The 14,939-nt window shown below is 61.9% G+C and overlaps 1 protein-coding gene across 5 annotated transcripts in view; it reads right to left on the bottom strand.

Annotated features, from left to right (window-relative positions):
- Positions 1 to 708: 708 nt before the first annotated feature.
- The window catches only part of PEPD (peptidase D), a 119,172-nt gene continuing 104,941 nt past the window's right edge, over positions 709 to 14,939 (bottom strand). For all 5 annotated transcript variants that reach the window (XM_086349626.1, XM_086349625.1, XM_086349627.1 and 2 more), the window contains 4 exons: positions 13,071 to 13,219; positions 5,064 to 5,248; positions 1,672 to 1,863; positions 709 to 1,235 (listed from right to left, as the gene is read on the bottom strand). In XM_086349626.1, the coding sequence (XP_086205752.1) occupies positions 1,098 to 1,235; positions 1,672 to 1,863; positions 5,064 to 5,248; positions 13,071 to 13,219 (664 nt within the window). In that variant the 3' untranslated portion in view covers positions 709 to 1,097. The remainder of the gene's footprint in view (positions 1,236 to 1,671; positions 1,864 to 5,063; positions 5,249 to 13,070; positions 13,220 to 14,939) is intronic.

Consider the following 14,939-nt stretch of genomic DNA (forward strand, 5'->3'; position numbering starts at 1 on the left):
AAGGCTGGGCAAGCAGAGGAAGGCCAGGTGTCTGGCCACTGGCAGGGACTGAGCCAGATGGCCCGGGTGGCTCCAGTGCCTCAAAGTGGAGCTCAGCCAGTGGGCTTCCACTCATGGGAGACAAATGGACTCGGCAAACGTGGAAGGAACGAGAGAGCTCACCTTTGCCATGGTGCTGCCTGACACGGCAGTGTCTCAAACAGATGCTGGCTTTACTAGCATACCTCACATGAAAAGGAGACCAAGGACAAGGAGTCTACAAGTCTCAGGTTCTCAGGTAACTGTGCTTTAAGTGCTACACAGTTCTGGCCACTTCGGGAATCCAGCTTTGAGGCAGTGCATGTGTGCGTGTTCAGTCACGACTGTGACCCCATGGGCTGTATTCCACCGGGCTCCTCTGTCCATGGGATTTTCCAGCAAGAATACCAGAGTGGGTTGCCGTTCCCTTCTCTGGAGGATCTTCCCAACCCCGGGGTTGGACCCGCATCTGCGTCCCCTGCATTGGCAGGTGGATTCTTTACCACTATGCCACCCATATCAAAAAGGCTTCTTATGCTACGGTCCTCCTTTGCACCTGTGCAGAGGCAAGACAACCCCATCTACACATTCGGGCCCCCAGAGGGCTCTGCAGGGTCACTTCCCAGGTCTAAGCGTGTATTCATCTGCAAAGGGAAAAAAGAATGGGGGGGGCGGGTATGGGCACAAAGGTCCATTTTAGGAAATCTTTTATTGCAAATTCCATTCTGTGTATTGATTTTGAGAGAAAACATCCTGAGCAGAATACAAATGACAGCAAAATACACATTTAGTTGCTAGTAAAGAGAACGGGATTATTGAAAATAATGCGATAATTAAAAATTAGCATTCAAAAAGCCACTGATATTCAAGCAAAGTAAAGACATTTAGATGAAGGGTGTGATCCCACAGAAGAGTAGTAAGAAAGTTTCTCCAGGGAAACAGCATATTGGGTATGATCAAAGGTTGATGATGTCACGTGTGATTTCTGAGCACCACTGGGGCTGATCAGCAGGCCTCCCTTCACGAGGCAACTTGCGAGGCTGGGGCCCAGCCCCCTACCCCGGGGCACACCCGTGGCTCTACTTGGGGCCAGAGAAGGGAGCAAAGGCCTTGTCCTGGCCCGCCATGCACGCTTCTACCTCCTCCACCGTGCGAGGCACGCAGGTCAGCAGCTCCATGCCAGTGTCAGTCACCACAACGTCCTCCTCAATCCGGACCTGGTCAGAAGGATGGACACTTGTTATCTCTGAGCTGCTCTGGCGCGCTTGGTTTGAGCATCAGGCCCGACAGCTCCAGGCTGAGTGGGAAGAGCCCTTTCTGTGGAGTGGGCAGCATGGCCCAGGATGGGGCGCTGGCCTCAAGGCCGCTGTGGGCAGCTGCTGGGCAGAAGGAGCCTCCCACAGGACATATGCTCCTCCACCCACCTACCCTGGCTTGCCCCCTGCTAGATGGGTGGCAGTCCCTGGACCGGGCAGGGGTTTTGTAGGAATCTGTGTCACTTGTGTTGAGGGCCGGTGACAGACCATGAGAAAGGGTGGGCCAGGTGTCTCTCAAGTGAGGAGAGTCAAGATTGTGCCTCCTGTCCTGGAGGACAAAGAGGTGACAGGTGTCGGGGGAAGGGAAGGGGGCGTTCTGGGAGCAATCAGCACTCACCCCACCAAAACCACGGAAGCGCTGCAGGACCTCGCGGTTAAAGAAGCAGGAGCGGGTCGGGTCGGCCAGGGCCTCGTCCAGGAGGTGGTCGATGAAGTAGATGCCCGGCTCCACGGTGAGCACCATGCGCGGCTCCAGGTGCCGGGCCGTGCGCAGGCGCTGCAGGCCGGGCTCATCAATCCGATCCACGCCCTGGGTAGGTGGGTGGGGGGCGGGGGGAGGGGAGAGGGCAGTGAGCGGGGACCCAGGAGGGTGCAGCCCCAGGCCAGGGCCACCACCTCAGCGGGAGACAGATGGAAACGGGCGAGCGTGCAGGACACCCGCCCCTGTCCGTGCAGGCATCTACACGTGGGGCCTGGCTCTGGCCCCTTGGGTCCCCCTGGAGCCACAGGAGGCTCTGTGACCTTGGGGGTCTCCAGCCCAGACTCGGACTTGCTGGGCCGTCCACGGTCCTTCAGATAAAGCCCTCTGCTCTCTGCACGCTCCCCCAGATTTCTCGTGTTCCTGCTCCTTGTCACCCCTAGAACTGTGCCCCACGGACACTTGTGCACACACCCAAGGCATGCTGCCCCTGCTGACCCAGGGGGCTGGCTGAGGGTCCGGCTGCCCCACCCAGGCCCTCTCCCCGCCAGGGGAGCAGTTGAAGCCAAACCTGTGAAGCCAAAAAAGCTCTTAGGAGGCTGCAGGGCCTCCCAGGCTGTAGCTTTCTTCCAGGCAGCTGGTTTCCAGGCAGAGTGGAAACCAGCCCTGAAGTGCTGGGCCTGGCTCCCTACAAGCCGAGGCCCAGGTTTTCCGCGTGGCTTTCCAGGAAAAGGGACAGGTGCTGTCAGCAGGACACCAGCCCTGGCTCGTGTGTGCACAGATGCACTCAGCCCGTGTGCATGGCCTGGGGGTGTGGGCCGCGAGGAGCACACGGGGCAGCTCCACACCACGCCCATGTGCTGGGCCTCCGCTGGGCCGTGGGACTGGCTCTCAGCTCTCCCCCAGCGCTCACAGGGGCGTGGCCAACGGGGCAGGTGGCAGCTAGGACACTTGCAGAAATCTCCCTGCCTTCCCCAAGTCCTGGAGGCACCCGTCCAGCCCTTGGCCAAGGCCTGGGAGCAAGCGGGCAGTAGGCATGCTTTCTGGTCGGCCTCTGAGCTTGCCCTGCCCCGCTCGTGGCTCTACGCTGGAAGCCCAGCTGCTGGAGATGGAACTGTCATTTCTGACTGTTTGGGGGCCAAGAACATCAGACTTCAATTAGTGGTTCATGTAAGGTAACCAGAAACGGGCTGGCTCAGCCTCCATCCATGGCTGGGCACAGCAGGGAAGGCTGTGACCGTGATTCCACGAGGGCGGGGACAGCGGGGCACTGTGTGCACGGCCACCCTGACCAGGTGTGAGCCAGGCTGGGATGGAGGTGACGAGGGGACACCAAGGCCCTGTGACCCCTGGGCACAGTCGCCCTTCTGGTGCGGTACCTGACCCCACAGTACTATGTGCCTGGAGGGTCTGGGCAGGAGGGCAGGGGGCGCAGGAGGCCACAGTCTGGGATGAGGGTCCCTGTGCTCAGGCGAGAGGCGCTGGGGGTTGGGTAGCAGGCGCCTATCTCCTGCTATCTGAAGCCTGCGTCTGCCCCCTGGGCAGCCCCTCTCCTCCCTTCCCTTCATGCTGCCCCCAAGAGCCAACCCTTTCTTTCCAAGGCTGTCAAAGTCAGGGGCCTGGCGGAGGCAGAGAGCTGACGAGGTCTCACCTCCCTGATCTCCTTGGTGGCTGTGGAACTGCGCCAAGGGTGGGGGGTTTGCTCAAACTTGTACAAACGGCCTTCTCTCCAGATTTCAGGACCACTGGTCAGACTGGAGGTGAGGGGTGAATGGAAGGGATAGCAGAACACTTGCTCCCAGGAGTCTGCCCTATAGGCCTCACCAAGGACAGCCAGATCAGGGCTGGGAGGATGGAGGCGGGGCTGAGTTGGGAGAAGACCCCATGAAGGGGAGAGGCCAAGCCCCTCAGGCCTGGGGACTTCAGCCTTGTTGGGAGTGGGAGGACCCTGCCCACGCCGGGTCCACGCCGGCTTCCGCTTGGGCTCAGGGCTTGACGGGGCCTCCACTGCACTGGGCTCCAGGCAGAGGAGACCCAGATGTGTCTGTAGGCCTGAAATAAAACAAATGACTTTTATAGGAAAAGCCATATTTTTTCCACAATGTTTATCTGTCAGAAGAATAGACTCCGTGAGCACAAAGGACCGCTTACTGGAAAAGATGAAAACAGTTTGCTGCCAATTTTCTCTGGTGAAAAAAAGTGCTTTGGCGACTAATGAATAACAAACCTTAGTTAACAATGTCTGGAAGGCTCTGCTCTTGGCTCCCTGCGCACAGTGTGATGGACAGAAATTAGGAAATTCAAACTGATTTTGTTTCTCCAAATTTAACTGTTTACACTTGAGGAAAAAATAATTGAATAATAATGCTTCTCTTGAGCAATTTCTCCCCCCAAAAAAATCGTTCTTAGAGCTTTCAAAATACCCTGCAGCTAAGGGGCCAAGCCATCTTGGCTAACTGGCTGGTGGGCCCCAGGGCGTGCACCGATTGCATAATCCACCCCCCTGTGCTTCAGGCACCCGGCCAGACGGCAGGGCCAGCTCACCCCCACCCAGAGGCCTGTGGAGGCTGCAGCCACCTGCCCGGCAGAGCCTCCTGAAGCCTCAAGCTTTGTCTGGGTGGTCCTTTCGAGGCTTGGTCAGTAGGAGGGGGAGGGGAAAGCCTGGCCTGGAGATGCCCACACAAGCCTCCCTGTCCCGCCGAGCATGCCTCCTGGAGACGAGGAGGCCATGGGGGCCCTGTTGGCCCAGGCATCTACGGGGAAAGAAGCTGTACCAGGAGAGGGTGGGGCAGGACTTGCAAGGGGCGCTGGGCTCAGCTCGTCCCAGGATGGATTGGCCACCAGCCTGAGGAGCCTCATCACACCTGATGAATGAAGCCAGAGGCAGCACATGACGGGTGCACTGCCAGCCCATCACTGAGACCCAGCTTCGGGGCTCCCATGGCCCTCTGGGGACCCCGTGCACTGCACACTTTCAAGGCAGGTGCTGCCCCCAGCGTGCGGCCCCAGGCCCTGTGCAGAGCACACCCATTGCCCGCCAGGTTCTGTGGAGGTGGCCACCAGGGGAGACGCCCTCATGTAAGGACCAGGGCCCTTGGGTGTGGGGGGGATCGGGGCAGTGACCTGGGTCAGGATCAACCCCTGAGTGAAGGGGGAGGAGGGGCAGCAGACCTTGCCAAGAGCCCAGTCCTTCTCATCCTGCCTGTCCCCCTACACTGCGGCCATGTCCCGGAGCCCCACCCCACCCTGGGAGGGCCAGGCCCAGCTTCAGCCCACAGGCAGGCCGCTGGGGCCGACGCGCCCACACTGACCTCAGGGTAGCCTCCCACGTCGTGCACGTCGAGGCCCAGCAGGTGGCCAAGCCCGTGAGGCATGAACACGGCTCCCAGGTGGACCTGGACCATGGCGTCCACGCTGCCGGTCAGGAGGCCGATGCGGGTCAGCTCCTCCAAGTGGATGCGGTCGGCCAGGCGGTGCATGTCGGGCCACCAGACACCTGGGGCTCAGAAGGAGGCTGCAATAAGCTGTGGCCTCTGGCAGCTTGGCCAGAGCTTCCCAGGGCAAGGTTGCGGGGGACACAGGGAGCCCTTGCACTGGCTGAGGCCAGGGAGCCTGAGGCGAGGGGCAAGACCAATGTGGCCCAGGCTGTCCCCCGGCAGGGCTCTCTTAGCACAGCTCTGGACTTGAGACCCCTCCTCTCTCTCCACTGTGCCCTCGGGGCTAGGCTCCTCTCACCCACGGTCACCCGCAGGGGCCCAGCTCCCGTTGTGCTGCTGCTGCTGCTAAGTTGCTTCAGTCGTGTCCGACTCTGTGCGACCCCAGAGACAGTAGCCCACCAGGCTCCGCCGTCCCTGGAAGCCCAGTAAAATCTTTGGCATCAGGAGGAGAAAAGCACGTGCCCCCAAGAGCTGATGTGGGGCAGCCTCGGTGAGCCCCAGACGGAGGCTCAGGTGGGGGTGGGGGAGGGGCGTCCTTGCACACCCCCACATGGGGGGCTGAATCATCCTTGGAGCTGCTATGGGGAGCAAAGGTTTCTGGGGTGAAGGTGCAGCTGCCACAGCCTCACCGGCAAACCGGCAGGGGTCTGTGGCCCTGTGGCTACCAGCACCAGGTGACCATCTCTGTGGTTGCCCAGATGTCCAAACCCTGGGCTCTAATCAAACTCATCCCGGCCCCATGTTTCTGGGGCAAAGGTCACCATGGAGAGCGTCCCCAGGCACCGAGTTCTGAGGACTGCAGGCTCTTCGGAGCCGCCTGGCCCCCAGGGAGGCCCTGAAGGGCTGGAGCCTCAGGCCCTCAGGAAGCAGCCTCCAGGAGCCTCACTGTCACTGGGGCGCGGCCGCCTTGCCCACTGGGCCTCCACAGAGCAACGGCACCGGGTGCTCAAACTGAGCACAAGAACCTAGGCTGGCAATGCTCCCTGCCCCACCTTACGAGGGTGGAGCTGGGGGCAGGCCATGTGCCAGCCAAGGCCAGCGGCCCTGGGACGAACAAGGCCAGGAGGACAGGGTGGGACCTGCACCCAGAGAGGGTGGCCAGGGCTGGGCCCTGTGGCCCCTCCATGTGGGGCGTTACCCTGGCTCCCAAGGGGCTGCTCAGCCATGCCCCGATGATCTCAGCTCCAAGAGGGGAGCACTAGGATTCCACACCCCAAGGGGCCTTGCTGGACTGCACTGGTGAGGGGTTGGCCACCAGGATCTGAGCCTCTGGGGCTGACAGGGAGCAGATGATGGGCCCAAGGGGTAGAGGGAGATGAGACACAGGCCCTCCCTTTTCAGACACTTGCTGGGCACCAGTCCCCCAGGTGTCCCCCTATCCTGCCAGAGACGGTGGGCCCATGTTTGGGGTCTCGAGCTGGCTAGAGGCCTGGGGCTGATCCAACCTCCTGAACCCCCAGGACCCAGGGTCTGAGCTGGTGGTGCTGCACCCCGATCACCAGGCAGTGGCTAGTCTCCGGCACAAGACATAGGGAGGCCAAGGGTGGAGGAAGCCCAGTCTTGTCCAGATACACAGCCTCCTTGGAGTCCAGCCCTGTTCTATCTGCCCCGGCCCATGAAGTGGGTGTGGCATCCTGGGGTCTGGAGTCCAGACCAGGTTACGACCACGTCGCCATGGGTGGCTGGGTCTGCACTCCTTGGGGTGGAGCCAGCGTGGGGAGCTTTTCTCTGATGGTTTGGCATCCTGAAATAGAGACCTGGATAACCAGGTCCCAGCTAGGCCGCTCACATGCTGTGTGGCCTAGGCAGGCCTTCACCTCCGGGAGCCTCAGACGCTTCCTTTGTCAAAAAGCCACGACACTGGCTGCAGAAGCTGGCTGTAGAGGCTTTGGCATCTACTCGGGACCGGCTCACTAAGCTCCCAAAACTGCCACTGTTCATCCATCACTTGTGGCCAGTCAGACCGTAGGTTCGACCCTTTATGATCATTGCGTCCCTAGGGCAGAAGCCAAGCCTTCCCAGCCTCGGCCACCGCTCTTTTCCTAAGATCGACTCACCCACCTTGCCCTCCTCGGGCCAGGGACCCCTGCTTTAGAAGCACACTGAGGTCCTTGCACGGCAGACCCTTTCCAGAGCCGGCTGGCCTGTGACCCTCCTGCTCGAGGTCTCAGCGTACACATCAGCCCCTCCTGGAGTGACCTCCCCCATCACAATCACTCTGCTGTCCCAGCCAATCTGCACCTTGTTCCGGGCACAGTATGCTCACTTGCTTCTAGGGTCTCTCCACCAGGAGGGCGGCTGCCTCTCCAGGGTACAGCACAGCCTGGCAGAGCGGGTGCTGGTCTAGGGGTGGGCGTGCAGCACGCTCTTTCCTAAGGCCCGCCCCTGCCCAGGGCCTAAGAGTAAGCCCCCAAGTAACTCTGCGAACTCCGCTCCCATCACTCGGCCTGGCCCCCAGGACCCGGGACCCGGGAAGGGCCGATGCCCCAGGGCGGCTCCATCTCTCTTGGGCAGGGCCTTTTCGGGTCGCCAAGCAAGAGGCCCGGGAAGCAGGCTGACTTCAAACCTGGCTACCTTCCACAGCGCGGGGCTGCGGTCTCGGCTGGGCCCAGGCAGCGGGGGGAATCAGGTATAAATCAAGCTCCGCGCTGGCAGCTCGGCTCCCCTCCTGTCCTCGCGGCCCCTCGTGGGGGCCGGACGTGCAGGCCCCGGCGGTCCCCGCGGCGCCTCTAGTCTTCCTCGCCTGCGCGCCCTTGGGGAAGGCCGTGCACACGGCTCTCTTGGCTGGGAGTGGGAGTTTCTGCCTGTGTGTGGTTAGGGTTGTGACAGTGATTAAACCTCCAGCAACTTGGCCCCAGTGTCTGGCCCGGATGGTGGTTACGACACCCACGGCCAGGGCAGGGGCCCCTGAAATGAGTGGAGGTTACTGTCCTTGGGCTAGGCTGCAGGGGTGGGCATAGGCCAGAGGGTCTCCCTGCCCGCCTAAGGCCCCAACGCCCCAGCTCCTTGGCCTCTGCAGCCCGTGGGCACCTCTGAGCCCACAGGCCTGGCCAGGAGGATTGGGGTTCCCCCGAGCCTACTCACACTAGGGATACTGCACAGGGATCACACTGCAGAGACCGGGTCATCTGCCCTGCCTGCCCTCCCACCACCAGCAAGCACCGAATCTCATCCTCTCTTCCCAAAACCTCTCCTGACCCCGACGCCTCCATGGGCCCCCACCTCTCCTGGACCCCTGCCGGTCTCCTCCCCACTCCTCACCCCAGCTGCCTCCTGTACACGGCTGGGACACCAGGCCATCTCTTTGGAGCACGGGTCAGACCAGGCCAGTTCCCGCCCCGAGAACTGAGCCCCAAGCTCCTTGGCCTGGCTTCCCTCTCCAGCTTCACCCCCACCCACTCCTGAGGTGCCCCTGTGCCTTCCACCTGCCATTCTCTCGGCTGGGACACCTCATCTTCCCAGTCTCACTCCCCTGCCTCCCGTGGACCTCTGTGTCGAGGCTTTCTCCAGGAAGCCCTCCCCGATTGCCTCTTCCTCTGCTGCCCGAGCTAGGCAGGGAATGGTCTCTGAAACCTGAGAAGGCAGGGCCAATGCCCTGCTCCAAGTCTGACAACCACATGGCCTGACCGGGAGCCCCAGCCTCCCTGTGGCTCTCTCGCAGCCAGTGCTATGACTTGATGGACCCAGGATTCACGTGTGCCCCCAACCCCGCTCCTCTGTGCACTCAGGCCCAGGGTAGCAAGGCGGCATCTGCATTTTGCACTGTACCACCTGCCTTTTGGGTCAGAGGGACCTGAGTCCTGGTGCCTAGGCCCCACTACGTATCCCGAGCAGCCTCAAGTCACCGACTGGTCTTTGTGCCCACCTGGCCCCATCGGACCACACCTTCCCCTGATGGGCCGGGAGCCTGCTGGGCGTGCTGCCTGGCCTGGCTCCTGGGAGCCTCAGCAGCATCCATCATGGCTTTGAGGCCTCCTGCCCAGAGCGTGACAGCCCTGGGGGCTCTGAGGCCCGGAGCCGAGCCGGGAAGGCAGCGGAGAGCCCCTTGAGCTACATCCTCACAGCCCATCCAGACAAAGAGCTCACTTCATCCGAAGACAATGGCCCTCGGGGGATGACCGCGCGCCAGGCCCTGGGGGTGCAGGAGGGAAGGCTCAGGGCCGGGGTCCCAGGGCAGGCCCCGTGGGCTGCAAGGAAGCATCTGGCAGGCCACACTGGCGCGGGGCGGAGGGCTTCCAGCCCACCCCGCCACACAGCCCTGCCTGCTGCCAAGACCTCGTGGGACCCACTCACCCTGCAGAAGGGCAGGGGCAGCACGCGCCTGGGCAGCCGGCGCCACGATGCTGAGTTAAGCATGACCGCCCCACACGGTCCCCGTGTGGCCCCCCACCCCAAACCCTGGCAGAGAGGCCAGGGAGGGCGGGAACTCACCCACTGCCCTTTGGCCAGCAGAGGGGCCTCTCTCAGGCCAGAGGGGGATACAGGGCCTTCACCAAGCACAGTCCTGGCTGTGCTGGTTTCTGCCCTAGGGCGCCCCTGGTCTGCACGGCATGCTGTCCCACTATCTCTGCCTGCTGGGCCTCTGTGTCCTGCACCATCTCTAAGGCGAGGCCTCAGGGGAGTCCAGACACTGCAGCCCCTGCCCCCACCAGGGAGGGAGGCAAAGCTGGCAAAGGGACCCTGACCAGAGTCTGCAGAATGAACAGCCTTGCCCTGTCCGGCGGCCAGCTCAGACACTGGCTCTGGTCCCCGCCGTGCCCACAGCACCTCCTCCTCTCATGGGGGCTGGGTGTCCCATCAGCAAGCCCATGGGAGCCCGTGGAGACAGGTGGCCGGCCCAGGATGGGCGCCTGCCCTGATGTGGAAGCTTTGGAGAGATTTGCTTGCATGGGCCAGAAGCCGGCACGTGGCCGCTGCATCCACCCCCCACCTCACCATGGGGCCGGTGAGGGTGGTGTTTCCCCCAGGTGCCACCACTGCCTGGCCGGCCCTGCTGCTCTCTCGTGCAGCCTCTGAGCGAGCTCAGCCCTCCTTCCCAGGCTGCGTCTGAGTGGCAGGGTGGGACACTCCCCCCACCGCCGCCGACCCCTGGCCTGCCTCCCTCAGTCCCGGAGCTGTACCCCAGGACCCCTGTGTGCATAAGCACTGGCCCCTGCCTCTCCTCTGGGCATCTTGCTGTGACCCTGGCTGTCTCTATTCACTCGTCCCTGGAAGGCGCAGGAAGCAGTCACACAGTCTCTGAGGGTGTTTGTCTTGGCCCAGGAGCCAAGCCCACAAACCAGGGGCATTTCCGCTAGGACCGGGCACGGGGCTGACCTGGCCACGGCCTTTGTGCTACTATGGGGAGGTGACCTACCCCACTCTGAGGGCAGCTCTGTGAGCACAGGACCCCTGGCCTGCCAGGCCTTCCTGGCATGCGACCCCCAGGGAACAGTGTGTCACAGTCTTGAACTGTGGGGTGGGGGGCTCGCTGGGGGCTCTGCTCCATCCCCCCCGCCACAGGAACCTCGAGGCCCCCAGTGCAGGCCAGGCCTGTGCCCCGCTGTGTGCCGGGGGAGGCCTGCCTCACAGTCCCCAGGGACCATCTCGGCTGAGTCTGGCCTGGCGGGGCCTGAAGCCTTGTAACCGCCCCCAAAGTCACATGGCCAGGCAGTCCCATAGGACCCTGGTGCTGGGACCATGCACCAGACCCTTTTCAGTGCAATCCCCACAGGCCCTGGGGATTGGCCTGTGGACCTGGCCACTTTCTGAGCAGAAGTGGGGTGGCTTTGTTGGTCGAGTGAGTCGGCCAGGACACCAGCTGGGGAGGTGCCACATAGATCCTGCCCAGGACCCAGCAGGTTTGCCTGTGGGTGGGTGGTGTCTCCCCCGCCCTGTCCCAGCACAAGGATGGGTCTAAGCAGGGCCAGGAGTGTGAAGCCTGGAGCTCCTAGGTAAGCAAAGAGCCCCAGGAGAGACACTGTCCTTCCAAATCCCGACCTGCTCAACATCCCGCCAACCTTGCCCACAACCACTGCCATGCCTCAGCCTCACTGCCTGCCCCAGTCTCCAGTGTGGAGTGTAGCAGCAGCCTTCCACCCTCTGTAGCACAGCCTGGAGCCAGGCTCGTGTCCATGCAGGTCCCTTTATGCTCCTGGAGGGATCTGCCATGGGCTGTGGGCGCACCAGGGTCTTGGGGCCGTGCACCTCCATGCACTCTCACCAGCCCAAACCTTTTGCAGCAAGTAAAACGCTTATCACTTAAACAACCAATGTTCAAAGCTGAACAGAACCTTCTACTCCTTCTCTCCCTGGGGTAATGCAAGGATATCAGGGGAGGAGGAGATGGTGCCCCTTACTCGGGGTGATGGCTCCACACAGGTGGAGTTTTACAGGTAACAGGTGCCATGTACCGGGGTTTAAAGGTCAGAAAGTATAAAAGGCTCCCGGTGAGCACCCTCCCTCCCCGCCATGCCCCACCCAGTCTGTCTGTCTGGCTCCCTTCCTGCCCCTCCCCCCCATGGATTTACAAGCACTTGTGAATCCATGTTCTCACCCCCCTCGCCCTCTTCTTTATCACCTTTTGTGAATTCCCCACCTTCTGCACTGCTCTGTCCTTATGCAACAGTCCGTCCTAACTAACTAAGTGTCCATACTAACCCCTACCTAGAGAGAACTGCTGCTTTTTAAACAGCGCAAGATGCTGTTTTCTTCTGCAGCTGCTATACCAGGCCAGTCCTGCAGATGCGGTCACCTGTCCCGAGCTGAGCTTTCAGGTTTCCTTCCTTGTCTCCTTTTTCGGGTGTATCTGAGTTCCTCATCTTTGGACTCATCTGATCACCAGGCTTTGTTCCCGCCGGACAAGTGAGAGTGCGGGCCTGTCACCCCTCCCTGGCTCCCCAGCACTGGACGGGGGCATCCGGAAAGCCCCGCTCACAGTTTGCCTCCTCTGAACGCGGCAGCCGCTGACGAACCCTCACAAGCAGCACCCGGCCAGCAACAACTGGAAACGGGGCGGCAGGGGTTCCAGGCTGAGCTGTCAGATTCTGGGCCCTCAAGGGCCACACTCGGGGGCCTTTACAGTTTAGGGGCTCAGGATCTTTCCTTCTTTTTCCCTTTGTAAATACAGTAAATTTCCTACATACGAATGACTTCAGTTCTGACAACGTGTTCGTGAAGTCCGACCAAGTTAGCTTAGGTACCTGACTTTTATAGACAATGCCAGACACGTGAACTGATCTGAGTGGCTGGACATGCGCACGCACACTGGCATCTCTGAGAGCTCACGACTTGAAGGTTCGTGTGTTGGGGACTGACTGTAAAAGTTCCATGGAGAAATACAAATCTGACCCCCACAGTCCCCGATTCCACTATGAACTCAGAGTCCAGCCTTCAAGGCCTGTCAGGCCAGGTCCTCAGATGGCCCCACAGCCTCTGCTCATCATTCCCCACACACCAGAGAGAGACTCAGCTCCTGCCCACCCAGTCGCAGCCCCAAGTGAGGGTGCTCCACGCCCAACCACAGGCGAGTGTCCACACTGCTAAGCTCTCACTGGAGCAGCTGCTGCTGTGCGACAGGGCAGAGGACATGCTGACATCCCAGCGGCCAGTGTGGACAGGGAGATGTGCAGGAGGAGAAGGTCGGAGGGGACAGGGGGTGGCCTCGGGCTGAGCTCCCCGACCCCCCTCAGCCCTGTCTCTGCTTAGTGGCCAGCCCCCTTTCCCAGGAGTGGCGCTGGGGGCCTGCTAGCATCTGGAGCCTTACTGGCTGAGCGTGAGAGGTGGGGACAGAGTCAGGTCACTGCAAAGCGCCGGCCCTTCTTCTCAGAGGTGCCCCGCCCCCTGGCCACCGGCATCCCCAAGCCAGGTGGTCCTCCCCCCAGGCCCCGCCCCTGCCCTCACCTGGCTTCATGGCGCTCATGACGGCCCGGCAGCTCCGCAGCACCGCCTCGTAGATGGCCTTCTGGTCTGGGGTGAACTTGCCGTTGGCGGGGAAGGAGCACGTGATGTCAGAAGCGAAACAGTAATATTCACCGCCCATGTCGAACACGCTGCCAGGAGAGTGGGCATGAGGCCGGTGGGACACCCGGGGGCACCCGCGCCCTCTCAGCCACGCTTCCGTCCTGCCCAGCACCTAAGGCCGCTGAACCAGAGACTTCTTGCAACACGGCCTGTGCAGACAGCAGTGTGGGGCCCTCCTATCCTGCTGTCTCCTCACGGTGCGCAAGCAGTAAAGGACCCAGGGGCACCCCGGGAGGCTCCTGCTCCAGAGCAGGAAGGTTGGGGGGAACGTGGCTGCCCACACACCACACCCTCACGGCCCCCGCTGGCCAGGCCCCTGGATGCCTGGCTGTGCGGACGCCCTGAGGGAGGTGTGGAGGTATCCCCAGGCCCCACCTGCCACCTGGCCTCCACACAGGCACTCTGACAGCGCCACCTCCCCTCAGGGGCCACCCTGCACCCAGCATGGGCACAGCCGCAGCCACAGGGCAATGCTCATGGGAGCCCAATGGGACCTCAGGACAGATGCACCTGCCTAACAGAAGATGTGGGCTGAGGCGCAGCGCCCAGCTCTCACAGCCCCAAAGGCCCCAGTGAAAACCCAGCCAACAGCCCTGCTCTAGTTCTGAGGTCCCCTTGGTCCAAGGAGCATGGTCCTCTCCTTGCTGGGTGGTGGTGAGAGGCAGTGTGCTCTGCCAGGGCCTGGCCAGCAAGTCCCCAACTTGGTGGCTGCCTGGCCCCCAGCATCCCTGGGTCACAGAGCAGAGACCAGGAGGCACAGAGGCGGGCGTGGAGAGTGTGGGAGGAAGGGAGAAGCGGGAGCCGGGAGCCCCTGTCAGCAGAGGCAGGGCGGCACTGGGCCAGACAGCAGGCTGCTGAGTCAGGAGGCCGGGCCTCTGGTCTGCCCTCTGGACACCCCGTGACAGGGCCCCGAGCCGTGGGCCTGGGCCGGAGTGTGGGGAGCCGGGCTCCCACACCCTCGCCGCCTGGCCCTACTGTCAAGGGCAGGTGAGAATCCTGCCTCACACACCCTCCACACGGAGATAAGACAAAATGAGGGAGGCGTTGCTGGGTCCAAGCTTGGCTCTCACCAGGGCACCCACAGACAGTAGCGGGGTGCCCAGAATGAGCAGCCTCCCTGTCCTGTCCCCTCACCAGCAGGACACTGAACAGCAGGCCCAGGGCTGGACCATAATGGGGTCAGGGTCAACTCATGATGCTGATGGTGACAAGACAGACTGGGGGACAACAGTTCAGCCTCAGGCCCAGGCCCCTGCAGTACCTTCGGAACTAGGGACCAGGAGTCGGGAGGGGCGGAGGTGGGTGGCGCTGCCCTCTCTGTGCCTGGCTCCGCCCCATGGGGGGCAGTCTGCAGCCACTGTTGGAAAACTGGAGCCCCGAGGCAGAGCCCCACCTGCCATGCAAAGAGCCTCTCAAACCCCAATGCTGGGCTTCCCTGATAGCTCAGTGCAGAAGAGTCTGCCTGCCATCGCAGGAGACACGGGTTCGATCCCTGGTCTGGGAAGATCCCACATGCCTCGGAGCAGCTAAGCCCGTGCGCCACGACTACTGAGTCTGTGCTCTAGAATCCAGGAGTCGCAGCTGCTTAAGTCTGTATGCCCTAGAGCCCATGCTCTGAAACAAGAGAAGCCACTGCAATGAGAAGTCCTTGGACAGCACCTAGAGAGTAGACCCCGCTTGTCACAACTCGAGAAAAGCCCTCAAAGCAATGAAGACCCAGCGCAGCCAAAAATAAAGAAATAAAATTAT

Source organism: Bos grunniens, chromosome 18 (assembly GCF_055505025.1).
Source record: "Bos grunniens cultivar Pamir isolate PY7600 chromosome 18, Bosgru_T2T1.0, whole genome shotgun sequence".
Classification (NCBI taxonomy): Eukaryota; Metazoa; Chordata; class Mammalia; order Artiodactyla; family Bovidae; genus Bos; species Bos grunniens.